General features: G+C 41.3%; 2 protein-coding genes across 5 annotated transcripts in view; both read left to right on the top strand.

The window, feature by feature from the left end:
- The window catches only part of ubr3 (ubiquitin protein ligase E3 component n-recognin 3), a 41,552-nt gene extending 33,658 nt beyond the window's left edge, over nt 1-7,894 (top strand). The window contains exons 33-39 of the mRNA XM_070975813.1: nt 792-916; nt 3,421-3,528; nt 3,757-3,882; nt 4,051-4,230; nt 5,000-5,209; nt 5,303-5,442; nt 5,906-7,894. Coding sequence (XP_070831914.1) covers nt 792-916; nt 3,421-3,528; nt 3,757-3,882; nt 4,051-4,230; nt 5,000-5,209; nt 5,303-5,442; nt 5,906-6,023 — 1,007 coding nt within the window. The 3' untranslated portion in view covers nt 6,024-7,894. The remainder of the gene's footprint in view (nt 1-791; nt 917-3,420; nt 3,529-3,756; nt 3,883-4,050; nt 4,231-4,999; nt 5,210-5,302; nt 5,443-5,905) is intronic.
- Nucleotides 7,895-9,133: 1,239 nt separating this feature from the next.
- The window catches only part of myo3b (myosin IIIB), a 62,855-nt gene continuing 48,171 nt past the window's right edge, over nt 9,134-23,817 (top strand). For 2 of the 4 annotated variants that reach the window (XM_070975961.1, XM_070975959.1), the window contains exons 1-9: nt 9,134-9,275; nt 9,597-9,633; nt 14,331-14,514; nt 15,671-15,691; nt 16,366-16,500; nt 17,522-17,626; nt 17,889-17,988; nt 18,631-18,707; nt 19,367-19,512. In XM_070975961.1, coding sequence (XP_070832062.1) covers nt 9,209-9,275; nt 9,597-9,633; nt 14,331-14,514; nt 15,671-15,691; nt 16,366-16,500; nt 17,522-17,626; nt 17,889-17,988; nt 18,631-18,707; nt 19,367-19,512 — 872 coding nt within the window. In that variant the 5' untranslated portion in view covers nt 9,134-9,208. The remainder of the gene's footprint in view (nt 9,276-9,596; nt 9,634-14,330; nt 14,515-15,670; nt 15,692-16,365; nt 16,501-17,521; nt 17,627-17,888; nt 17,989-18,630; nt 18,708-19,366; nt 19,513-23,817) is intronic. The other 2 variants (XM_070975962.1, XM_070975960.1) reach the window with 2 other exon arrangements.

Raw genomic sequence — 23,817 nt, 5'->3', positions numbered from 1 at the left:
ATTGGAAAGTCCAGCTTTTGATTGAAACAGTTAACATTATAGTTGTCTACTACTGTTTATAGTTTGATATCCTTGGGGTTTAGAAATCATGATTTGGAATTTGTTATTTTGTCAAATTCTTCTTAAGGTCATAGCGTGTCATTGCTACAGTCTGATGTTAATGTCATTTATAAATAAAAAACAAAGCATCATTAAATTAATAACTGTAAGACGGTGAGAATGTATTTTATTTTGTCATAGGCTTACAGCAGGGTGAGTGATGCACAATGAGTGAGGTTACAGTAGCTCTGCTTTCAAACATGATAAGTCCTTGAGGCTCCTTTGCACCTGATTGCTATAATGTGATTGCCTCCTTTTTAGCTCTGCCTTTTAATTGTGTGTACCGACACTTGTCGCAGTGACCAGGACAGTGGAGCTGTCAGCATCACTTCACTGTGGAAGAAAACAAACAGAACGACTACTGTTGTTCTTCAAACCAAACTTAAACACCCTTCAGGCTACATTTTCTACATTTTCCACCTGAAATGATCTGCTAATTATCCTGTACACTGTTCAGCGAGGCGCTCTCTCTCTATGCAGAACTGAGGAACCAAATGCAATGCCCCCATGTGAATAAGTGCCAGCCATCTTGAACTGTATTTGTACTTATACTTATGTACTTGTATTTTTTTTATGCTAGATTTAAATTCAAAACGGTGCTCACACACTGAAGTCTTGTCATGAGTTCCTTCTTTGAACACTTATCTGTCAGTCTCACTTCTCCCCACCCTTGTCTTCCTCTCCCTGTGTAGAGCACTTTACTTGTGTGGTGAAGATGCTGTACAACCTGCAGTTCACACAGGCTCTGGCTGCACTCTCATCCAAGTTCAGCCCAGAAGAAAGGCAGGCCTGGAGCACAGCTGGAGCACTCAAGAAGGTAAAAGTGACACCATGTCAGAGTGGCCTGACATTTATAATGAAATGCTGGTGCCAAAATGACCTCCTTTATTTGCTGGTGTCAAGCATACAGCAGGTCTTTTGTCCTGTTCTTTCTCAGAGATCAGGAAAGAGGAATGATCAAATATACATTAATATTTATTCTCTGTTCTAGAGATTGTGCTTATTTCTTGTTGTTAGTTCTCCTTAGCTTCTTATGTTGATTGCCTCCTTGCGCCTCTGTGGTCAATGCATTCTTTTCGATCATAACGTTAAACTTAAGAAAACATTGCTCATGGTCCAGCATGACGGCACAAAACCTTTGAGCTCTGCTGAAATGTGAGGAACACCATCACTGTACTTCCTGCTCTCAGCACAGTTTGAGCCCTGCACAGGAACATTTTCAAAGGGTTTAAAAGTCTTCTTGTTTCTTGTGCTTGTTGAAGTAGTCGTATCGTTTGATTGTTCCCTTGAACCAGTCAACAACAACAGTAAATAAGTGTGTGCTATGACTTAGTATTGAGATGAATTGAGCTCTTTCCCGTTTCATTTACGTGATTCCCACAGTTGACAATATCGATCTTCATTATCTGGAAAAGTGTGATTGCTGGAGAGCGTTGCATTAATTGGCTATCTGTCTTCAGTCTATTAAATCTGTATTAGTGAGTAGCTGGCTTGAATGTCAAAAGACAAATAGCTGAAAGCCTCCCCTTTAGTGTGTCTCCATCCATAATGGAGGTGCGGATTAGTATCTTCCTACCACACTGTCATGAACAGTAGTGCAGGCATTCACAGGCTGTCATTAAGATGGATTTCAAATCCACAATGAGGACGGCATCCATATTTGGTCGAACGCCATTTTAATTAAATTGAAGTTGTTGTAAAATATGCAGTCTGAACAAAGATCAGAGCCTCGAGGAAGGAAATCCATGGACTTGAAATTCCTCCCCTATAAATCTATGACAAAGGACAGCAGACGAGATAAGACTGCTGTTTTAAATTCTTCTACCTTCAGCTTGATAAACGCTTGCAGCTTCTCCTCTATATAAAATACTGGCCAGACCAGTTGAATTTTTATCAGGGCCCACAGTCAGTAATGTCTCTACCTCTTATCAGATATTATATGGTAAGGAAAGAATTATTGTCTTCTGCTTGTTGTGCATAAGTCTTTATATTCTACAGTGCAGCACATTTTATACTATAGGAGGATCAGGAAGACTCTTTCTCGAATTATACATTCAGATGTGTGACATTCAAATACTTCAAAATTAACATTAGATTGATAATGTCATGGCCATTTTGGGTTTTTTTGTGTTCTTGTCCTTGGTTTTCTGATGATACATGTTGTCCAGAAAAAAGGGCAGCTGTCCATCTGTGGAGTGACTGGAGTGACTAAAGAGTATCTGCTTTGTGTATGAAAGTGAAGTGAATCATGTGTTGCAGCCTTTATAGTCACAGATCTCAATTGAACACCTTTGGGAGATTTTGGACTTTGTGTTAGACACTGCGAGCCACCAAATGAGGGAATGTCTTTTTGGGGAAAGGTGTTCATCCCTCCAGTTGAGCTCAAAAGACTTACAGAATCAATGCCAAGGCGCATTAAAGCTTTCCTGATAGTCAGACTGAGTTATGGTCACTATTCAGCCTGACTCTGTGTTCACGTTGACCAGTTTCTTATTGGGAAGGGAGGTGTTTTGCTTTGTTTTTGCCCCTAACTAATCAGTTGTAAGTGTCTGATCCGTCCAGCTGATCTAATATAAGCTTGATAGAGAAGTTGCATTTGCTAGGAGGAAGTATAACCTACATCTGCATAAATCTCATACACACTTGTTGCCATTTTTGTGGACATTTTTCTGTCTTGGTTTAATGGATGAAGCTGTTTTTCCGACTCTGCCACAGACAGCTCAGGTCTCCATTCCTAATCCCTACAAAGCTCTGAGCAGTCGGTTTTACCAACTGTGGAAAAATGGCCTATTTGAAACACAGAGGAAATGTGGGCAATGATTCAGAAGTCTGGAGGCAGGCTACACCTAAGCCAATGAATACTAAGATACTTCATGCTGGGGGTTTTCTGTCCCCTGTCTGTCTATGAGAGTAACAACCAAATGAGGAGGTTTCATTTTCTGTGGGCTTTTTAAAAACATGAAGAGTTGTGTGATAATTTTTTTTTAGCAGTTAAACTGCTTATTAGCTCTTCCTGGCAGTAAATCTACACATGCCGTCCAGAATGAAGGGTTAATTTAGAAAGTGAAGACCCAAATATATCAAAGCTTTGTTGTTTGGAGTTTACTCTCCTTCTATAAATAGACAAAGGCTTTTTGAGGCTGGACATAGAAAGAGTTTTTATAGCCAGTTAAAAAATCCTTTGGTTGAATGCTCTCCCCTTAACTCAGCTGAAAGGAGATGATGCTATGCTACATTTAAGGGTAAAACTTGGCCTTTTAATATCTGATTACATCCATTATTACACATATTTGACATTCTGCGTTTGATTTTCTGCCACAGAATGCTGCAAATGCTGAGAAATGTTTTGAACCGCTGCTCAGTCATGTGATCACTGAGCTCTCTAAGGACAAGAGTGTCTACAAGGTGAATGCTGAAGAAACACCAATGGTGAGTCACTAAAATGACTGTTTAACATGGCCGCTTTTCAGGACGGCGCTCTCCCTCTCGCCTTTTGTTCTGCTCTTTTTCATTCTCTCTCAAACAATGAATTGGCCATTACCCTGAGAGACGGTGGTCTGATATCTCAACTGATCACCAGGGAGATACACATCACAGTATTATCAGCGAGCTGTTGCCGGGTTATTGATCAAGTGTTACTGTTGTTTCCCTCTCCAGCTGATGTCCAGTGTGTGGTCCCCGCAGTCTATCGAGTTCAGCCTCCAGCAGTTCTGCATGCCCTTCCTTCGCCTCTCCTGCCTGCTGCAGCATCACCTCTACGGAGACGCACTAACAGGCTGCCTGGTATGTTTCATCATGAGTGTCACCCTATCAGCTGAAAATACCTTTCCCTTTTCCCTGTGCTCATTTTCTGTACATTATTGTTCAATTTCTCTGAATGATGTCTCATGCATGATGTGTGAGTGAGAGCAAAGAGAGTGACCTCACCATCTGTTTCCTGTGTGTTTTCAGGAGGAGGAGGAGTTCTCTTCCTTGGCTATGTGTTTGGGGCTCGTACCGTCGGCCCCTCAACCTTCCAGCATCGTGCACAGTGCCTCATGTCTGCAGTGGGCGGTCAGCACTTTTGACTTGTTGACACAGTGGTGTGCTGAGGTCACAGGACTCTCTCAGATGCAGGCTGAGCAATCACTGGTACGTATGTGAATTTCAGAGGATTATACATGTGTGTTATGACACCCAGAATCTTCCTTAAATACATTTCAGCCCTGCCAGCTCTGCTTCTAAAATTAAATATTCAGCTTATATATTTTTGTCATGTGTTATTGCAGAAAATATCAGCATATTTGCACATGAGGAGTTGAGTTTTAAATGCTTTGGAGTTTTGAATGAATGGTTTAAACACTCTCTGAGCAATGAAATATTCAAACCGTGTATTCTGAACTCGATGTCCTATAAATGATTCATGTAACTCGAGTGGTATTGACACTCTGAAATCAGTTTTAACCTTGGTTGACAAGGTGTCTCTGAGGAGAGTGACAGCAATAGCTCACCGTGTGTCTTATGCCCTCCTCATTCAGTGTTGTAGTAACCTTGGATGTTGTACATCATTTGGGGAAAATGGTGTCTTGTATTTCGAATCAGATGCTCATACTGAACGTATGAAATTATTACATCTTAGAACTGAAGGACGTCATAAAAACCAGGAGAGTTGAGACCTTGTGAATTTATTTTATTCAGTTTTGTCTAAAGGCAACATTGAAACAGAAGCGCAGTCTACTGTGTGTTTCAATCTTGCTGATGATTTCTGCGGATGAATAAAGCTGATGGGTTTTATGATCAAGGAAAGGAGCGTTTCAGGAATACTTGGAGGACAAAATATCTCAATGACTGTCGTGCACCATAAACTCATGCCCTCAGTATTTTATATTTTACCTGCTTCTGTCTTTCCTCGCCTCTGAAGACCTTGCTTGTCCAGGATCCTCAGTGGGCAGCCCCCCGCCTTCTCCAGCTACCCGACAACTACAATATCATCTTCCAGTACTATCACAGGAAGGCCTGCGCTGCCTGCAAAAAGGTGCCAAAAGACCCCGCGCTCTGCCTTGTTTGTGGCGCCTTCGTCTGTCTCAAAGGCGTGTGCTGCAAACAGCAGGGTACCTGTGAATGTGTTTTGGTGAGTTTCTCAGCACTTCATGAGGGTTCACACAGCCTGCTTCCTCACAAAATCGTTTGTGTTCATCTTTTTCTCCTGTTTCGTCACTTGCAGCACTCCCAACATTGTGGTGCAGCTACAGGCATCTTTCTTCTGATTAATGCCTCAGTCATCATCATCATCCGTGGACATCGTTTCTGCCTGTGGGGTTCTGTTTACCTTGATGCCCACGGAGAGGAGGACCGTGATTTACGGTATGACACGTCTCAGTACTGTCCTGTGAACTATACATATTTATTATATACAGAATGCATCAATTCTAAGAGCCATAGCATCCTGTTCATGCAGGTAGTGCTCAAGAAATCAGTGTACTTAACTATTTTGTGCTAAATGCAAAGTGATGCAGTTTGTGTGCATAAAAGACAAAAAACAAACTGCAAATTTTACAAAATTTTCCAATGTAGCTTCTTTGTGCAGCTTCTTTGTGCAGCGTGTATAGCATGACAATAGTGAACACGATCAGCACACTTATCATAACATCAGCATAATATATTTTTTACTATGCACACAGACTTTTTTCAAGCACACATGCTCAAAGCCGTCTTTGAATCAGGATGTAGCATGAAATTGGGAGACAGCTCTTTTTTTAAATACTTGTTGCTGCAGAGAAAACAAACACCGCTCTCACTCCTGTTTTCCCCTCTGGCCTTTCTCCAGCCGTGGTAAGCCTCTCTTCTTATGTGAGGAGAGGTATCGAGTGTTGGAGCAACAGTGGGTTTCACACACCTTTGATCACATCAATAAGCGTTGGGGCCCTCACTACAATGGACTCTAAGATCTTCCAAAGTCCACTGCAAACAGCAACCCATGACGGAAAAGATTTTTTATTTTTTTTCTGGCTTATGTGTCTGCCTCAATAAAATATTTGGGAACTCTTACCGTGATAAACACAAACATCCAGTGAGGGTATTGCTGCCACAGCCTTGGTTTATGTGAAGTTTGGTGTACAATCATGCTTAAAGATTAACACGTGTGTGTGTTTAAGTGATTTATTGTGTGGTTTTCAACAGGGAAAAAACAGAATTTGATGAGATCAAAGTTAAAAAGCACAACTTTGCCCAGAAATTTAATTGGTTTGAAACAGACTTTTGAAGCCTGTCGTATTTATTTGGGTTCAAAAAAAATATATATATCAAGTGCTGAATGTCCCTGCAAAGTTTGGTTACTTTTTTGCGCCATTTCTGACGATGTTAATGCATATCCCTTTTATTTAACGCAATGTGCTCTGCTGTGCTGGCATGAGTTTCAAGCTCCTGATGAGTGTAGCGATGTTATTGCAATGTGCACTCATTGTCTGCTGACATGTGATGGTAGGCAGGACAAGTCCACCCATCAACACACTAGAGTTTTTTTGCAAACAAGCAAAGGCTCTCTTTATGGGTCTAGTTGCAATCCATCCTCAGGAATATTTTTTTTTTTTTTTTTTTTGCTGTTTAAAAGAAGTTTTAGATATTTAAATAAATGCTGCTGCTCATTGTTCAAGTAAGTAATTTTAACTTTTGTGAAGATTTTTTTTCTAAGGTTGTGCTTTGAGTTTGTGGTAGATGGTTGGGAATGTTGACTCAAACTCACTTTAACGTTTAAGGGGGTATGCGGTCACTTCATTACGCTCACTACAGTTCTCGTAGTCCTGCCCTATCTGCGCTTTTTGTTTTTTGGTTGGTTCTGAAAAGGAAAGTCAAATATTCTGCAACAGCTGAAGCATCAACTGGTCAATGAATAATTTAAGATTTTTTGTCATTGCTCAACCGAAACCTGGAGTCAAACAAACAGAATTTAAGTAGCATACTTTTGTAAGGAAAGGAAATGTCATTGCACAGATATGGTGTCTGGCTGCATCGGCAAAGCTGAGCACCGTATGAAAGCAGAAGTACAACATTGGTCCCGTCAAAGTTTTCTCTCAAGATATGAAACTCAGTGAAATATAAGTTGTTTCCAAGAAGAGATACCAAAACTCTTCGTCTTTCTGTGCTGTCGAGAAAAGTTTTTCCCTTTCTGCTGTTCATTGTCAAGTCCTAAATGCAGTATAGAACATTTATTGTGATGACTATCCCTTCAAGCATCATCTAGTTGTGATTTATAGTTGCATTCCAGCATTACAAGATTATCAGACTTGAGTATCCGTTATACACTGTGCATGACATCCTTTAAACCACCATTATTTAAGTGTCTTAGCTACTTAATTTTCTGATTATCACCTTTTTTTTAAATCTGGAAGAGAGGAAATTTATCCAGCCGTGCCTGCAAGATTGTTGTTAATTTTTCCGAGTGATAGACGGCATACTGCTGATATCTGGTCTTCAAATGCTGAGCCACATCGTGCTGCGTCAAGGAAGTTTGAAGGAGCAAGTGAAGGCCTGAAAAACTTCCTCTTGAATTCATGCATGCTGCTTCTCTGTTTACTGAGTTTCTCCTCTCTTCCTTTTTTTGCAGTACCCACTTTGTAAATGACCGCAACCAAATAGCCAACGAGTAATGGGTGTAAATTGTAACTGAAAGCTCTTGTGTGTTCTCCTGTATGAATGAAGAGAGAATACAGTACATTACTGTAGGTGCTGACTCAAACTTTCTGAGTTTGACCAGAAAGTATGACTTGGACATTTAATGCAAAATGTAACATATGTGAATAAAATATAATCACACTGATTTGTGTCCTTTTTTTTTCGTTTCCTGTTGCCGGTTTTGTCAGAGATAGACATTTGAGAGCAGTGATACTGTGTTTGCTCTGTCAGAGTATTCTATCAGTGTCATAGCTGCTTTTGTCAAATATCAAAACCAGTGATGGAGGAAGTATCCAAATACTTTATATAAGCAAAAGTACTAATACCACACTGTTAAAATACTGTTACAATTCCAGTCCCATGTTGAAAATGTTCCGAAAAATGTCCCCTGTGACTGTTATACTATTATATATTATATAATGAGATTTTTACTCACGTTTTAATCTAAAAACAGGTCTTTACTGTTGAGATGTGGCTCATTTTCAACTATTTAACCATTTAATACTAAATCATTTCTGAAGATGTAAACATAAATTTTTTTCATATGAAAAGTAACAAATGATTATCAAAGTAGTCAGTGATTTTCGATAAGATAAATAGTAACTTCAGCTGTCAAAGCTATCAAATGTATGTACAGAGTGTGTACTGAAGTAAAAAGTGCAGTATTTATGTCATTCTCCTCAAATATAAAGTAGGCAGGAAGTGGCATGAATACAAAGTACAAATACCTGAGATTTGTACATGAGTGGAGTACCCTCCACTGATCAAAACCTACATCGCTCATGACTGCTGTCAACCGCTGTACGGTGGCCCTGAGGGTCAAAACACAGCTTCACAAAGCACAATGCCTGTGTTTTGACCCTTGGGGCCACCTTACTTTTGTCCTGTGGCGAGGACATATTGCTCGAGGGGTAGACATCCACCTCTCACTGTCCACCAGGGGTCTCAGTTCACTGGAACTCATCTCATGATAAAACCCTCTCAGACGCATCCGGTGACCTTTTGAACAAGTGTTGTGACTTTATATGCTGGAATTCAGCACGTGGGAAAAGCTGCAGGAGAAATGAAATGTCAGTGTAGGCCGGATGTAAGAGGCTTTAAATTCAGTATTAGTTTCTTAGTCTTAGTTTGTCATTTGTAGGTGAACATGCCGCAGAAAATCAGCTTCATGAGTAAAACTCGAGAAACTAAATCATAAAAATGCGCATATGTGAGCTCTGTTGGTCCACTGGCCTTTTCAGAGCACCAGAGAGAAACTTTACCGCCATGTGACTGCGCATTTTGAGGATAATTGGGTTGAACTTTCAGAAACGAGAGAGGCCCTCTGGTTAATGACCAGCGGCCGCACAAAGCCTCTCTTTTTCCGCCAATTAGAGAGAACACAGTCCAGTATGGACCAGCGGAGGAATTTCATCCGGGTTAAACCGGCGAGGTCGTGAGACAGCTCTGATGCTAGGAGATGTTGGTGCTGCACGCGCTGCTGCCGCGAGCATCACTGGACGTTTCCTCATTTCCTTCCTGTTCAGGTAGGTACATCGCTGCCACACACAGATGAATAGGCCATTGAACGCACCATGAGGTGATGCTGGTCCGGTCGGAGCTTGTGGCCTGAAGGACAGCATGCTCAGGTGTCTGTGCTGTTAATAATTAAAACGCCTCACTGAGTAAACACGGAAATCAGGTTGGATATGTTGCTATGGACGGTAAGCTACATGTCAAGAATTGTTAGTTAAGGCCAGGTTTATGAGGTTTATGCGAAAAGTTTAAAGAAACTAGTGACCGTGTGGATGGATACAAGGCTGAGCAGTGATCAGCTGATGACTGAAAAAGTTTCTCCTGTTTTGCAGATTTTAAAGATGGAAATGCAGAGGCAGCAAAGTCAAGGTAGGACTCCAGTTTGCTCATCAGAAGGCCTGCAGAGAATGTGGCGTTCACTGACAGCAGGGACGGCCTTCTTTAGCATTGTCAGAATTTAATAACATGGCATAAAATGAATGACCATTCAGGAGTACAGGCAGCCAAGAGGGTCATAATTGTATTAGACTTGATTTGGCCCAGATATCAATTTGCAAAATTCTTCAAAATCTCAGGCTCAGCTCATAAAAATGAACCCACCTGTGTCACATCTTAAGTTTAACAGAGCTTCAAAACTTTCTGTGTTTATCAGTGAATTTTAATAATTATTGCATTTCAAAATAAAATGGTAATTGTCAAGAAATGCTGTCAAACCAGCTAATTCTCATTAAAACACTTTGTTATGGTCATTTGATCAGGACAGCCAGTCTTGAGGGAAAAGGTGTAATTTGTGCAGAAGGCAGTGTTTTAAATGATGGGTACAAATGACTTTTTAGGACACTCTTTCTGTTTATTGAGTATGCATACATATAACATTAAAGCACTGTAACAGACGCTCAGTATATTACAATATTTTGACAGTAATCAAAAATGCCTTACATTTTTAATATGTTGCAGTAGAGCTGAAGTAACAAAATTAAATAAAAAAAAAGAAATAAATGCATTTTATTGCATTGTATTGTGAGACTGAACATTTACTGTTTTGAACTCACTCTTACTGCACTGAAATGTTTAGTTAAAATCCTCACTTTTGGCAGAATGATGCAACAGTTTTGTGATTTAAAAAATATGCATCATTCTTGGAATATGATCCAGATTGTGCAGCCTTAATCAGCTTGAATTCATAATTCACTTAGTGTTGTCATATCCACACTTTGCATTGTGCTGCGCGTTATGGCACTGCATCATATCCCAGTGGCTGCAGATACAGCTGCGGTACAGTTGTGATGGCAGAGAACCATTCCTGACCGTGGTTCAGGTTTTGAAGATGATGCTGGCTTCTTGTTAATTAGGTTGATGTTATGTGTATCCAGCGTTGGCACTGCTAATCTTAGGGGGGCTAAAATAAAACAAAGTGTTTGTTTCTGGTCGCGTGAGGCTTTGGTTGTCCAGGGTGAGAGAAAGGGCACAGTGCTTTGAGCCTGGCTCGTGGTGAGTGGAGGTTTACTGCAAAGCCTCTTCATATCCCCTTAAAAGGGATTATAGTGCAGAGTTTTTTTTTCTCTCCACAGACTTACCGAGGGGTTTACTAAATGGAGTTCCCGTAAGGCTTTACCAGAGAGGGTGGGATTGTGTGAGTTTGATGGAAGCAGAAAATTAGATTACTCACTTTTACTTTGCACTGTTTCTGGTGACAAAGACGAAGCCTGTGCTGCAGCTGTTCACATCATCCAAAGCTGTTACCACCTCCAACCATCGCTGAAACTGGGAATTATGTAGATGCACTGCAAATGCAAAGGTTTGGGGGGGCACATTACTGAGCTCAAGAAGCATCTGCATTTACAATTACCATAAAGCAACAACCATACACATATCACAGTTTATACGTTGAGTTTGCTGATTTTGTAGAAGCTATTTCACAGTGTCACAGAGAGGCACTGCCAGCATTTTGAACGACAGATACGAGGTCCTTTTTTCAGGTGTACAGGCGACACAGAATGGTAAACAAAGGGTAACCTGAGCGTAGCCAGCCGGGACCAGTGGTGTCCTGTTCTAAAGCAGCAGTGACGAACCTCCTGTTCAGTTGAAAAAAACAGATTTGGGTTTTTGTCTTTGCTTTGTGACAATAAGACAAAAAAAAAATATCATGAAACATCACAGTTGTTAAACATTCTGCATAACGTCTGCTCAGTAATATATTATAGGTCACGTTAGAACAGTGGTTCCCAAACTAGGGGGCCACAGAGGCCATGAGAAAAATGTGGGGGACAGATTATCAACTGGAAATCCTTTTTTGTGTTTAAAAAAAAAAAAAAAAATTATTTTGTCACTAGTTTCCGCATCATTGAGACAACTTATTAATTATGATTGATGTACCAAGGGGGGGAAATCTGTTTAGCTTCCAAAGGGGGGCATGAAGAAAAGGTTTGGGAAACACAGCTTTAAAAGATGCATGAAAATTTGAGCTTTTCTTGGAGCACATTCTGCTGATATTAAAGCTCTTTCCAGCTGGTGTGACCATCTTTCTCCTCATGAGATCCCCTGGGGCTTTAAACTCATGGCAACAGCAGCATCCAGTGTTGTGGCTTTTCATGTGGAATAACATCTTGTTTTTTAGTCAGCACGAGGACTCTGCTTTGTAGATATAGGTACTGTATATTGTTAAGGAAGCTGGACCCAGGTTTAATTATTGACTCTTAAGGTGAATGTTGGAATTCCCTTCACAGCGCTGGACTTAAATTTGACTTCATAGACAGATAGTCTTCAGCTCAGTGGAGTCATTCTGCACCAGCATGTTGGAGCCGCACGGACGCTTTTTACATTGTTGTCACTGCTATATAAGAAGCTAAGACAAAGCAGTCAGATGAAGCACCAACAGGTGGAGGTTAAAAGAACATTATGTTCAGAGAGGAGACCATGTGACGTAGCAACTACCATGAACTTCCTGGTAACCTGTGTGCAACCTGAGATGCTTCATATCAGCCACCATTATGAGTGGATACATCTGCCGCTTGAATATTTAACACTGCTGCAGATCAGCTTGCAGATTACCTGTGAATTATTAATCCCTATAGAGAGCATGAATTAGTCTGGAGCGTTTTGGTGCGCGGCAGAGACAAACACTTTCACAGGAATGGGTATGTGTCACTTTTGGCTTTGTGATCTTTGAAAACTATTTTGAATCATGAAAAGATGCAAATGAGTGTGTTGTTTGTGTGATGGATGCAGACTCTATCTATGAAGTTATTTAGGATTGTAGATGAGATTAATTGCGCTCTGTAATTTAAGATCATCCTTGACTGATGCACAACATGATGGTAAAGGTTTTAGTTGTGCTTTGTTTTGCTTTAACAGGTCAAACTTTTTTGCTTTTTACAAAGCTCTTCCGGAACAAGACACCTGTTGTACACTTAACTGTAATTCACCAAATAATTACCAGTCTCACATGATCAGAAGCTGCACGTCTGAGGCTTAAACTTCTGTTGATAAGTGGCAGCAAAGTGTTGATATTTTAGAGCAGGGTTCTGCTGCAGCCCGTCATCAGTGAGCCGTCTGTTACAGCAGTTTGTGAAGGTGTCTTGGTGACAGGTGACTGGCGATGTGTTCAAAGCATGGTGCAGAAGCAGAGCAGGTGAGGCACATGTTACAAAACGGAGCGACAGTTATAAATGGCAAGTAAACAGGTTTGAATCTTGTTGATTAATAGGAAAGGTGTGGTGCATTATTCACAGAGAGTTTAAGATGGACGATTAACTTCAGAACAATTGATGATGGATTGTTAGACTGAAGATGAAACGGTGCTTATGGGTAAGTCATCTAGGTCTCACCTTGTGTAATTCTGAGTTAATGTATGTTAGAAAAAGGCTCAATTCTAAAAGGTACTTTGGTTGGTGCTGCTGTCACATGCTGCATCCTGAAGGACACAGTGAAGGATATCTGTTGGATCTCAGTGCTGCATGTTTGGCCATCTCCACAGAATAGCAGTATATCCATCTAGTATCTACCTCGATGCTCGTTGCTCAGCCTGCATGCACAACAATTCATAAATCTGTCCTCACGTCTTGAGTTGCCACAGCTCCTGAGGGTTAAACATCATTCACTTTTTTTTTTTTTGCCTCAATCTGCTGATCTCGACTTGGCTCGCTCAGGGTCACACACCCTCTGTGATGCGCGACACGTTCATGACAAGTGGAGCAGTCCTACACCAACATTCCTCTCCATCACCTTTGTATCTGGAATTTGTGTCATTTTGCAAAAATCGGATGCATGTCTCACAACATGGCAACATCACTTCCTAATCCATCATGTTGCTCTGTCTCAGCTGTTTTGACACTTAATGCTTTGCTTGGTTGGCCTTACATGTTGCGTTTGGTGCTGGAAACATACAAATCGCTTTATGAAACACTTTACATAATAATAATTTCACAGAGCACATCGTGTGGAGGTGCCGTGCCAGTTCACTGCTCATTCAGGACGCCACTTGTCAAGTTAATCTCTGTCCAATCCAATTGATCTTGAGGAGATTGCACTTCTTAGTGGGCAGTGACAAGGTCCCCGTGGAGAGAGCTAATTCAGTGTCTCTGTGAAGTACCACTCGTTGCCCGTCCTCTTCAGGAAGCAATTGCTGTTGCTGTTGGTGTTGTTATATTATGATCACCAGAGACTCTTTAGTTGTAATTTTTCCTAGCCCCGATGAGTCAGAAGAAAATAACACTTGCCATGTAAGTAGAGTACTTTTGTCTCCACCTACAGCTGTCTGCTTTGTTTTTGCTTTGATTTCTGCAGCTTTAAACCTCTTAAGTGGCTCCCTCGGCGGATATAGTCATTTCACCGAGCTGAGTGAGAAGGCCTTTGGGAATAAATGCACCGCTCTGTGCTGTGCATGCACAGCTCTTCACAGTTCACACTTTCCCCTTTTAATTACTCGCTTCTCTGTGATGTTAACAGGTAGACTGTGTTTGTCTGTCTTGCTGTGGCAGTGGAAAAGTCTGTCTATTAAGTTTCATTTTTTATTTTGGCTTTGACATATGAAAACATGTTGCTCCTCATTCTGTGTTTATCACTAGGAGGTCACTGTATGGACTGTATCCTTACAAATCCAGCATGATTGGCATGGAGAACCTTGGAGACCCATCAGGTAACTGGGATATTGTGGAGACCATTGGTAAAGGAACGTATGGCAAAGTCTACAGAGTGACCAACAAGAAGGATGGGAGTGAGGCAGCAGTGAAAGTGCTGGATCCGATCAATGTAAGTCAGATGGCTGCTGCATGCTGTCTGTTTTCAGCTGCCTGCCTGTTATATAAACCATCAGGGTCTAGATGCAGTATCTGTTAAGGCTGGTTGATTCACGTGCAGAAATATACTGTCGCTGTCCTTAGTATTGATAGCCAATGTGCAAAAAAAGCTGCATCTTTGCTTGACAGCAGCATAACCATGACCTTGTAGACTTCAGAACGAGTCAGGGCTTCATTATATAGTGTAGTCATCTAATGTTGTACTCTGTAGTTTATATAATCCACCAGAGCATCCAGAAACTAATGTAACACAATGGCTTCAAACCTTTTTGGCTTGGAATGGACTGTGACTGCTAGCATATAAGGGTTACATTGGTTAAAACCAAAACAACAACAACAACAAAAAAAAGTATTTTTTCCCTGTGTTATTTGAATAATGTTTGGAGGCTACAATCTGAAAAATGTGTCTGAAAAGAATTAATGTCAATTTGTGTCGCGATATTTTTGTAGCCAAGCTAGCAGTATGGCTCTATGGGCGGCAACGTCGGTCCAACATTTTGAACCAAAATATATCAACTGTTGATGTAACACTGATATATGTTGATTACTTTCCATTAACATTATTAACTCTGCTTTGTGTTCAGTGCTTATTAGTTAATGTTAGCATGCTAACATGCTAACTGAGGTGGTGAACATGGAAAATATTACACCTGCTAACCATTAGCATGTTGGCATTGTCGTAGCAATGACTTTACTGCAGCTGAGCTAGGACTAATCTCAATTAGTGTCCTTTGCTTACCTGTAACTGCCTTAATTAAGCCTGTCCCTTATTTTTTTGAGTCTCTTTGTGACTCATCACATTTGCTTAGCCAGCCTACGCTGTATAAATATACATGTTATATGAAAGTGAATTAATAAAACTGCTTTATAACTTAATGGAAATTGTTATACTGTTTGGCTGGCTAAATTATATCATTCCAACACTGATCTGACATCAGTGCATGTGCCACCCCACTTTAAGTTTTTATTGTTCGTGTTTGTGAGGGAGTACCTCACAACCATTTTGACAGTTTTTTCATGACTGCAAGAACTCATAATATTGTGACAGAAGAGCAAAGCAACGACTAAAACCATTGTGTTTTTCTTTATAACTGTGTGACTTGTCTCAGCATGTGAGCCATTCAAACAGAGTAAGTTGCCTCTACTTTTTCCTCCTCAGTTTTACTTGTACGTGCTCCAGTGATATATATCAATGTCTCCCCTTTTCATTTATTTCCTGTCATGTTAAGTCTAACACACCCTCACCAGAAAGTGTAGCTCCTGCATTGGCTGTATCCTCTCTGTGTATCCGTTCATATGTCTGTGTGATAAGCTCACTGTGAACTCCGCATTGGCACGGCTTTGTGCTGGCGAGCCTCGGTCTGAGGCACTCCTGTGATTGTGTCAATGGAACAATCCCCATCCTGACAGTGCTATCCACCATGATGCTCCCCTGATGGCCATGAAGATGAAGCTGCCCGCTCTCTCATCCCTCTCCCTGATTAGACTGCTGACACTATCACTCAGACATTCAGGAAGAGAAATTCTTCCTCTGTGACTGTTGCTCTTCCCTTCCTCTGAGATTTACTTTGATAGAAAAGCACTTCCAGAAATAGTTGAGCACCCGGTCCCGTCCCTTCCTTTGTTACTGAGTTACAACCCTATCTGTTGGAGTCTAATTATAGTCAACCTCAGAATGACACACACCCTGAAATTTAGGTGTAAATGTTATTTTCATTGCAATTCACTGTATTATTTGCTTCTCTTTTGTGTTGCCACGTCTCTGGCAGTTCCAACTTTGCCTGTTTTCTGTTGTTGTTCAAAGGATGTGGATGAGGAGATCGAGGCAGAATACAACATCTTGAGGTCCCTGTCCAACCACCCTAATGTGGTGAAGTTTTATGGCATGTTCTACAAGTCAGACAACTTATCAGGCGGACAGCTTTGGTTGGTGCTTGAGGTGAGCTCTTTATAACGTCTGCCAGTCTCTGCGTCAATGCTGGGCCGCAGGTCACTGGTTTTCCTACATGCATCTTTGCCTTGCATCTGTACGAACTGCAGTATAGCACTTTAATGCTAACATTAAATGTCTGCCGATGCTAATAGTTTTGTATTTCACTTACAATGCAATAGTTTGACATTTTAGGAAATGCACTTATTTGGTTTCCTGCTGAGAGTTTGATGAGAAGATCGATACCTCTGTCACATAGCCAACATTAAATATGAAGCTACGCCAGCAGCCAGTTATCTTATCTTAGCATAAAGACCAGTTAGTATACATTTGTACAGAGCCATGCTAGCTGCTAGCTGTCCCCCGTTTTCTCAGTGTTTGTGCTAAGCTAACTGTCGAGCTGCTGGCTGTAAACTGACAGATATGAGAGTAGTATCGATCTCAAACTGTTCCTTTAAAGGAGCCCTGTGGAGTTTTTGGCCACAGGTGGTGCTGTGGTAGCCTGGTTCCAGACCTCTGAACACAGGCCACATCTCTGATGGTTCAGCTCATCGAACCGATCTGGTGTTGTGCCCGTTGGTGAGATCCAGCATAAATATGGCAAGAAAACGAGTGATGTTCCAGCAAATGGTTTGATGAAAGAAGACTGCAAGCTGATGAATGTGGATGTGAAAGATTCAAGTTTCAATATGTAAAAAGAAAAAAATAGTCTGTGTAAATAGCTTATGAGGAAAAAATATTAATAAGTTACTAGGGCTGTCATCCCCATTCAAATACTGCGTTTTTGTGTCTATGAGCCCTATTTAAAGCTTGGTTTTTAAATGAATCCCTTTAATACGAATGTAGCATTACAATGGGCCTCAGTTTGTCACGGCGACCCACCGCCATGAATGTTGATGGTATCATGCTGCCATTTGATGCTGCATTGCTTTTCCTCTGACTGGTGTGTGGGGGCTCGCTCTCCCCATGAATCATAATCTGGAGTGGTGAGTGATGGACGAGTCACCCGAATTCTCTGTCTCCCTCCCAGCTGTGCAACGGCGGCTCTGTCACAGAACTCATCAAAGGCCTGCTCATCCGAGGCCAGCGTCTGCAGGAGCCCGTTATCGCATACATCTTATACAGTGCCCTGTTGGTAAGATGGCCGGCTGCAGAGCTGCTAATGTTCGGGAGGAGGTGGGATGCAAACACACAGAGAGCTTGCTGGGGATTTATTTTCAGCAGTGTGGTGGACGGTAATGAATGTCTTTCCATCTGAACAGCTGTGGGAGTTCTTCTGTGCAGTTTGTACTCCTCAACCTTTGATGCATCACATTCTAATTTATACTAATGACAAATGACTAATAATGCGTGATTCATGCTGAGCACCTTGCGTTTCCTGTCCTCTATCTTAAAAGGGTCTCCAGCATTTGCACAACAACCAGATCATCCATCGTGACGTCAAAGGCAACAACATCCTCCTGACAACCGAGGGAGGAGTCAAACTGGTCGACTTTGGTAATGGTCTTTGAAAGAGGCAATTTAACCAATTCGTGGATTGCTAGAAAGAGATAAACGCGCCAAGTTCTGAGAATTGTGTCTCATCTTTATCTTCTTTTTGAAGTGAATGTTGGATAAATGAGTCATTTTCGGTATTTGACTGATATATGGGAAGTGTCAGCAACACATTGTTTGTGAAGGGGAACGCAAGCATGGGATAAACCACTTTACGGGTTCCACACTTTAGTCCCTTGCTCACCATAACATCTTTTTATTTCATGGACCGTAGCCTTAACCCAAGGCTATTATTGCTCATTTAAATTGCATTATTTGATCCTTTGCATATTAAAAGAAAGCTGTTATGGCAAATGGCTTTGAGTCACCCCTAGGCATGTTTATGTCCTCTGTGTCACGGAGATGAAGTGGACTCATGCTGATAAAAATCTGTCCTACATAATTTGAAATGATTATAGTCCCTTATTATTACTGCTTGGCATGTTGCCACACTAAATTATATGCCAGGATTTATTAATTAATTCATACGTTTTAGTCTCTACCATAAATTCTATTTTCATCCTTAGAAAATTCACACTGATAAACAAACTAATATGTAAATATCAATTACTGCAAGAAGAGATTGATTTCTTTTTCTTTTTCTAGGTGTTTCAGCTCAACTGACCAGTGCACGATTGCGGAGGAACACTTCAGTCGGGACTCCGTTTTGGATGGCTCCTGAGGTCAGGGTCTACGCTTCAGTTCACACACACACACGCAGCAGTGAATAGCACACATTTTGGTGCCTAATGGAACATTTTAAACGAACAAAGTCTGTTATATGTGCCACAAAGAGAGAGAGGGAGAGGGGCTCAGTTATTTCTGTGAGACTCTCCCTGGTGTCATTGTGTATTCCCCTCCACGGGTGCAGCTCCTGAGGTCGCCTCAAGGTTAATAGCTGGGAGCCTGGGGCCCCTCGGCTTACTCCTTGGCAGAAATGAGGTGCGGTGATTGGGCTGGTAGGGAGGGACCTCAGAGGCAATTAGAATAAACTCAGCAGTAAAATGTAGTGTCAGTTATAATTATTGACTGTGGAAAAGAGAGGCTCATACCACCGGCCACTAAACTGACCTACCTTTCAGTGTTTTAATCGACCATAAATATAGATGTTTGTAACTCTGCCAGATTTTAGGCACTAAGAGCTATAACATGGATGTAAAATTCAGCTTTATGATCCCTTTGAACATAATTCCCTTTAAATTATAACTCTGTGCCTGTAAGTTGATTTAAGTGTTTTATTCCAAGTGAAATGTGAATTAATCTTGACTCACATTTCCTCATGTTTATTGAGAAATAACAGATTTAAGTTGCTTGGATGGTCATTGTTGTGTCACTTTGCCAGGTCATAGCCTGTGAACAGCAGTACGACTACTCATACGACGCCCGCTGTGATGTGTGGTCGCTCGGCATCACAGCCATCGAGCTGGCAGACGGAGATCCCCCGCTGGCTGAGATGCATCCAGTTAAAGCCCTCTTCAAGATCCCACGGTGAGTCCACTAGAGGGCGCTCCTATCACACAGCTGGAGGCTGCCCACACAAGGACACTCAAATACTGCTTTCCATTATGTCAGGAGGACAATGGCAAACTGAATTTGACAGTAGAGGTGATGAGAAGAGGGAAAAATAACAGCAGCTTTCTCCACAAATTGATTTATTTTTATTATCACTTGAAATTCGGAGCGGAGTTAAACTGGATATTTGTGGTTTGATCCATGCTGCCGTTGCATTTTCATCTTTCCAATCTGAAAGGCAGCATCTGCTGAATAATCAGTGTTTAAAATCTTCATCATCAAAAAATGTAGCAGTGTTTGGCCTTAAAATTAATGCAGTGATTCAAAATATTCACTGCTGGAGACAGTGTGTGTCTGATGATCATTTGAGAGCACGGTGGCTACACGCGGTTGACCTTTTGTTATCAGCACAATCGTGCAATTATCTCTCAGTTAGGTAGAGATATGCCCTTCTGATTGCAATTTGCATTGGTGATTAGCTCCATTCACATTGAGATGAGGCTGTCACCTCCTCCCCGTCACAATGTTATCTCCTCCCTGCCAAGCCAGAGGAGGAATATGGATGGCTTGTGTGGCAGGAATTATGGAGCTAACGCAGCATTTCATCAGCACCAAATTCAACCAGAATTTACAGTAATTACAAAGGCAAGGACAGCTCAGAGCAGGATGCCTCGCTAAAATGAATGCTCCTAATTCAGAATTAGCTTTTTTTTTTTTCCCCTCAGACGAGCTCCTCCACACGTCACTATTTCGGTGAAGCAGATGTAACTTGTGTTTGGGCAAATTTAAAAAGAGCAACCTGGAACAGGATGAGTGGTGTCTGTCAAGCTTCAAGCATGTTTCCTTATCAAACAGCAGCCATAATAAGAGGGGGCATATGCATGTCCCATGTCAGTGTCCAATCCTATTTCATTGCTGCAGATTTCTGACACTCTTTGACTTTGGGGATAACTGGGATGTTGATAGAATTGGACACATATCTTTAACTGACATTCCTCCATCTCTGTTTCAATCAAAATAGATATTTTGCCCTTTTGGGATGAATTGGGACCGTTGACGGTTGTGCTATAAATCAAAGCAAATGTGTTGAACCATGAAATCATTCTGTTAACATGTCATTTATCTGGAATATATTTTCTCTGTCGCTGCAGCGCGGCGACAAAATCAGGAGGAAACGTGGCGTAAATTATGACTCCTGTATGAATTGCTTAATAAATAGGGAAATGTGCTTCACCTTTGGGTCTTTAGTGGCGGTGGGAGTGATTCATGATGAAATCAGAGAGATTTATCTTCGCCCGTTTTGATGATTGCAAAGTTCTGGATTTTCTCTGTTTAACACGTCACAAACCATTACCAGAGGAGCCTTTTCTGAAGTATTGTCCTTGGGTAGCGCATGTTTTATTAAACCATACAAGCACTAAAATATGCAACAAGCATTTTCATCATTCTGATCTTTTACAATTGCGCACTGTAATGGGTTTCCAGGCTAAAGGGTTCACTGTCATGTAGTACATCTTATGTGTAACATTCACTTTATCATAACTCCTCTCTGAAACACATCTAGATAGTAAACAAGAAATATACAATAGATCATATTCAATATATAATAAAAACACCCCCCAGTTGTGATTCATGTCATACATTTTCGTCTCTGTTCAAGCAGCATGCAGTCAGCTCCCTGCCATGGTGCTATTTCACCTGCCTATGATGCTGTTTGTTATTCTTCTTTCTTTTTCTGAGAACGGTGTAAGCTTTCGCCTGACAGTCTCTCTCGTCAGCATTTAATGGTTCCTGTTGAGGACCAAATAAACACTCTGTGCTATCACCGCTTTGACTGCGGGGGCTAGCAGCAGATCGCCATTATGTCACAGTTTTGGTTGTGCGAGGGGAACCTGCACAGGTGGAAATGATTCAGGTCCCAGCAGGCGGCTATAAACGATAACAGGAGCTCTGATATCTGTCAGAGGGGACGCTGATGAGCTCCATGAATTAGGGTCACCTTGGTGTGTGGTCTGTTTGTGCTTCAGAAATATCTGATGCTTGATGAGTTGTGACATACCGCCGAGCCACGTGCACGCACAAATCTCAGGTTGATCACTCAGCTGCTTTTCTTGTACCTTCAGTCGTTCTAATTTTAGGTTGAATCAAAGGCTTTTGTGAATTTGCTCTTTGTTACGATTGAGAGTAATTGAGTGCGTTACAGTGCGGATGACAGATATGTGATGTCCGTGGTGACCGTGGATGAAGGTAATGGAGCGTGTCAGAGGGTAAAGTTGTAAAATCATCAAGTGCAAAATTAATTATAGACACTCAAGACAAAGATAGTCTGTGATGTTTAATATGCAGAAAGGTTAATTGCTTGTGCCAGCGCTCTCCACGCTGTACAGGCCTACAGTGGAAATGTAAAGTCAATCCAAAGTGTGTGTAAAATGTGTTGTAAAGGTTAGTGGCAATTGGAAAAGATGTCCAGGGTTGTGTTTATCCGGGTAGATCCCCGATGATATTAAGCACATATTTAACAGTACGCGTATCTGTCTGAGCAGAGAGCAGAGCGAGCGAGATGGAAGACAGAAGTAAATGATGGCTTGTCAGAGGCAAGAAAGGCTAATCAAACCATGAGGCTCGAGGAGAGAAATCCAGACCAGAGACAGCTCTTCGTGGAAAAAGCTCCAGTTAAAGTCTGTGGAGCAGAACAGCCGAGGCTGAGACACAAAATGAGATCTTTCAAAAGGTGAAAAATCAAGTTTGGAGTGAACCGAAGTTATATCCTGAATAGTGTGTTAAATCCATGCATTACTGAACTAATGTTAAGAATTATTGCAGTTTTGATTGCATTTGCCAAACATCTATTTTTAAGGCCGACCTGACAAAAACTCTTTCATTTATCCAGAAGAGCAGGAGTCCACAGCCATGCTGGCAGCTCTTACGCTTAAAGGCAAATACTACCATCAGCACACTAACATAGTCACAATGCTAACATGCTAATGTTTAGCATGTACTCCATGTTAGCTTAGTGACTTAGCATACTATCCTTCGCTAATCAGCACAAAACAGTAGCACAGAAAAGCACAGTTGATGCTGATGAATGTCATTAGCAGATATTTGGTCATAAAACAAAGTATTGAACAGTATTAGTGTTTGACCTGAAGAGGGCGCTACGTGAAATGTGAAATCCCCAATTCATGAACGTCTGATCCAGATTTCATGGTAATCCATCTGATGTCAAGCTATTTTACTCAGAACTACAAATGTCAACCTCATGGTGGCGCTGGAGGACAAGTCAGGGCCAAACTAAACTCAGTGGGTTTATCATCTGGGAACAGGAATTCTCAGTCCATCAGGTATATTTGAGATTTCCCATGACTTTGTACATTTCCACCTCTTGAGTGACGTCACCGTACCTCCTAATGTCACAGATTTCCCACCATCAGACACTGATGCAGTCTTGACCCCTGACAGCAGATCACTGGCTCAGTTGGATGATTTTTCAATCACGGGTAAAGGCTTTAACGTCTCCATCTTTGATGCTGTTATTTTGTCTTGCTCTGTGTGGTGTCCAGGACTGCAGCATTTGGCGACGGGGCCGCCAAAGACATGATGAATGTAGTGGTAGTTCTCCGTGTTCATGCATGTATGCGCAAAGAAGTGCTGCTGCTGTGGCTGCGGTGATGGATGAGCTGAAATTTTAAGTGTGTGGTCCCATCGCTGAATAAGTCTTCACTTTGGACCCTTGTGCTCGTTCTCTGTTCAGCCGGTATAAAGGCCATGGTGCTTCTGCTTTAATACACTTATTTCTCCCTCTGAATGTATTTCAAACAAGGAAGCTCACTCTTACCAGTTATTATGAGTCTTTACAGTAGTTTTTAGTGCATCACTGCTCACCTCTTATTCTTGATGCTATCAACAGACCTTTATAATTACACCAAGAAGATTATGCAGTCACTCTTTAAGATAGATTTACAGTACACCTTCAGAGACTTCATGTTGCTGTTGAATTGTGGAAATCTGGCAAAGAAACAGATTTTTACGTCTTGATAATGATACTAATAACGGTTCAAACCCTTTAAAGCATTTGTTTCATGTGGAAAAATAGAGAGCTGTATGGGAAGATTTTAAGTCTAAGTGACAATACATTGTGCAGCGACAGTGTTGCCTTCAGTGTCGCGCTGAAGAATTTCTTGAATGAAAAATAACAGTGCTTTACATCATATGGGAATCAGAGGAATTAGGAATTCTGCATATGAAGTATCTTATTCAAATATTGCATTGGCCTGATTTTTG

This window comes from Chaetodon trifascialis, chromosome 12 (genome assembly GCF_039877785.1).
Source record: "Chaetodon trifascialis isolate fChaTrf1 chromosome 12, fChaTrf1.hap1, whole genome shotgun sequence".
Taxonomy (NCBI): Eukaryota; Metazoa; Chordata; class Actinopteri; order Chaetodontiformes; family Chaetodontidae; genus Chaetodon; species Chaetodon trifascialis.
Note: the sequence above shows the minus strand (reverse complement) of the source record. Positions and strands in the feature narration are given on the sequence as shown.